The sequence below is a fragment of the Coptis chinensis genome, chromosome 2, assembly GCF_015680905.1.
Source record: "Coptis chinensis isolate HL-2020 chromosome 2, ASM1568090v1, whole genome shotgun sequence".
NCBI classification, from domain to species: domain Eukaryota; kingdom Viridiplantae; phylum Streptophyta; class Magnoliopsida; order Ranunculales; family Ranunculaceae; genus Coptis; species Coptis chinensis.
The window spans coordinates 109,306,764-109,309,211 of NC_141457.1; the positions used below are offsets into that span (position 1 = coordinate 109,306,764).

Sequence of the window (2,448 nt, forward strand, 5' to 3'; positions counted from 1 at the left end):
TACCGGAACCGAGGGCCGAGCCGCGGAAATTAGGGTGCTTGAACAAACCAAGCACGCCGAGGGTGAAAAGTTTTGGGAGTCACCGAATGAGACAGGTGGAGGGAACCCATAAAGAGTTTCCTTTAAGGGTCGAGAGATCGAGGACAAACGGAGAGAAAAGAATGGAACAGTGTCTCAAAGATACACTCGATAGATGGTGACTTGTCTGAGACGCTAATGTCACGGACCGTTATTGAAATGCATCGGGCTTAAACAGCGTAAGAGGTCTTGAGTGAGATTCATGAGGGGATTGTGGGAGTCATTTCGCCACGGTAGATCGCACGGCACATCGATTATTATCTCAAGGGTATTTTTGGCCGCACATGAAGCGGGACGCAACGGAGTATGCCAAGAGGTGTGAGAAATGCCAAAGATTCTCACCGCTGATACATGCTCCGGCTGAGTCTTTGCATAAGGTATTCAGTCCTTGGCCTTTTCGCCATGTGGGCTTCGATATCGTTGGACCGCTCCTCGCCGCTGGCAAACGAAGGTTCGTGGTTGGCCGCGACGGATTATTTCACCAAATGGGTTGAGGGTGTGGCAATCGCAAAGTTAAGGGAGGAGCAAGTCAAGAAATTTCTGTGGGAAAATATAATTTGCCGATTTGGGGTGCCGCCGATACCATAATCGCAGCAACGGTATTCAATTCATCGGGGCAAAGTACGCCGAATTCCTCCAAGCATTCAAGGTGAAGCAAGGATTCTCAGCTCCTTACAATCCAGAGGGGAATGGTCAGGCAGAATCCTCTAACAAGACAATAATGGATAATTTGAAGAAGAAGTTAGAAGATCGAAAGGGGGCGTGGGCAGACGAGTTGAATCAGGTGCTATGGGCGTACCGAACAACACCACGAACTTCCACTCAAGAGTCGCCATTTGCCATGGCCTATGGAGTGGAGGCGGTGATTCCCGTAGAGATGGTGGAGGCGACAACGAGAACCAGAGCCGTAGAGGGAGGAGTCAATGAAGTTATTTTAGCTGCGGACCTGAACCTTACAGAGGAAAGGAGGGATATGGCGCGCATCAAGTTGGAAGAGTACCACAGGAGATTGCAGAGGCAGTATGACAAGAGGGTGAAGCCACGGCAGTTCCAGGTGGGGGACCGCGTTCTGAGAAGAGTAACCCCAGCCACCAGAAAAGAGAAGGACGGAAAGTTGGGGCCCAACTGGGAGGGGCCATACACCGCGGGTCGAGAAGCGGCGGGCCGGACCTATCGGTTCGTGATCACGGCGGGGAGGACATCGCGAGACCTTGGAACATAAGAATGTTGAAGAAATTTTATGAGTGATGCTTTCTGAGTTTTATTTTAATTAAAGACAAGCTCGAATCAACAGAGATTCTCATCTAAGTGTGTATGATGATGTTATGTGTCGCCCCATGTCCCAGCTTAATCAAAAGTAATCGAGACCAAAGAATTTGGCGGTGTAATGGCCGTGAACACTCAAACCAACCGGGTAAACCGAAGCCGCCCTAACAGCCTCACGGCTATAGAGAGATGCAGGGGACGAGCCCTTCGTGGACGATGAGGTCCAAAACAACCGGGGCAAACCGAAGCCGCCCCAAAGAGCCCTCACGGCCGGAGAGATAACGGAGGGGACGAGCCCTTCGTGGGACGATGAGGTCCGAAACCAACCGGGGCAAACCGAAGCCGCCCCAAAGAGCCTTCACCTGAGAAAGATAACGGAGGGGACGAGCCCTTCGCGGACGACGAGGTCCGAAACCAACCGGGGCTTAACTAAGCCGCCCCCAAATAAACAAACCGCCTTATGCCATAGGCGGTGAGAGGGGAAGCCATCCGCGGATGCTGTGGTCCAAACAAATTTCGGGCGGACCGCGGCGGCCCCGAAAACAAATTGTCCGCGAACCTAAGCATAATATAGTTGAGCAACTTGGAAAAACATTTTCCCCAAAAAATATCTGGAATACATCGTTAATTGGCAAAGGTTTGAGCCCGCTGGGAACACCCAGAAATACGGGACACGATAATATCCGTAACACCAAGTAAAGAACAAGTATATTACAAAAGATATTGAGCTATAAAACAAAGAGGTTGAACTCCGATCACCGCTCCTCGGCTGGTGCGGGAGTAGAGGTGTCCTCGGGCATCTCTTTTTCAGGGTGAGCCTTCGGATATGTTTACTACCTCATCGTGGCCACCGATAAAGGTGCGGGCTCCTTTGTCGACAAATGGAGGGGAGGTAGCAGTGGATCGGCAGCTTGGTCAAGGGCAGGAGGCGGGCGAGGGAAGAAGTCTCCCGCCAGCCGCTTCGGCCATCCGACAGTTCCCTAGCGATTTTCTTTTCGCTAGAGCGGAAGCGGTCGAGGGTACCGCCGTGGATTGTTCAAGGGTGGTTTGCGCTGGGCGGCCTCCATTGCTTCGCCTTCTCACTAGTCGGGCTTTAGCCTCGAA

General features: G+C 52.0%; 1 protein-coding gene across 1 annotated transcript; it reads left to right on the forward strand.

Moving 5' to 3' along the window:
• The first annotated feature begins 799 nt into the window (after positions 1-799).
• Positions 800-1,300, forward strand: LOC147520423 (uncharacterized). Its single transcript, XM_086594280.1, has one exon. The coding sequence runs from the start codon at positions 800-802 to the stop codon at positions 1,298-1,300; it is 501 nt and encodes a 166-aa protein (XP_086450406.1).
• The last annotated feature ends 1,148 nt before the right edge of the window (positions 1,301-2,448 follow it).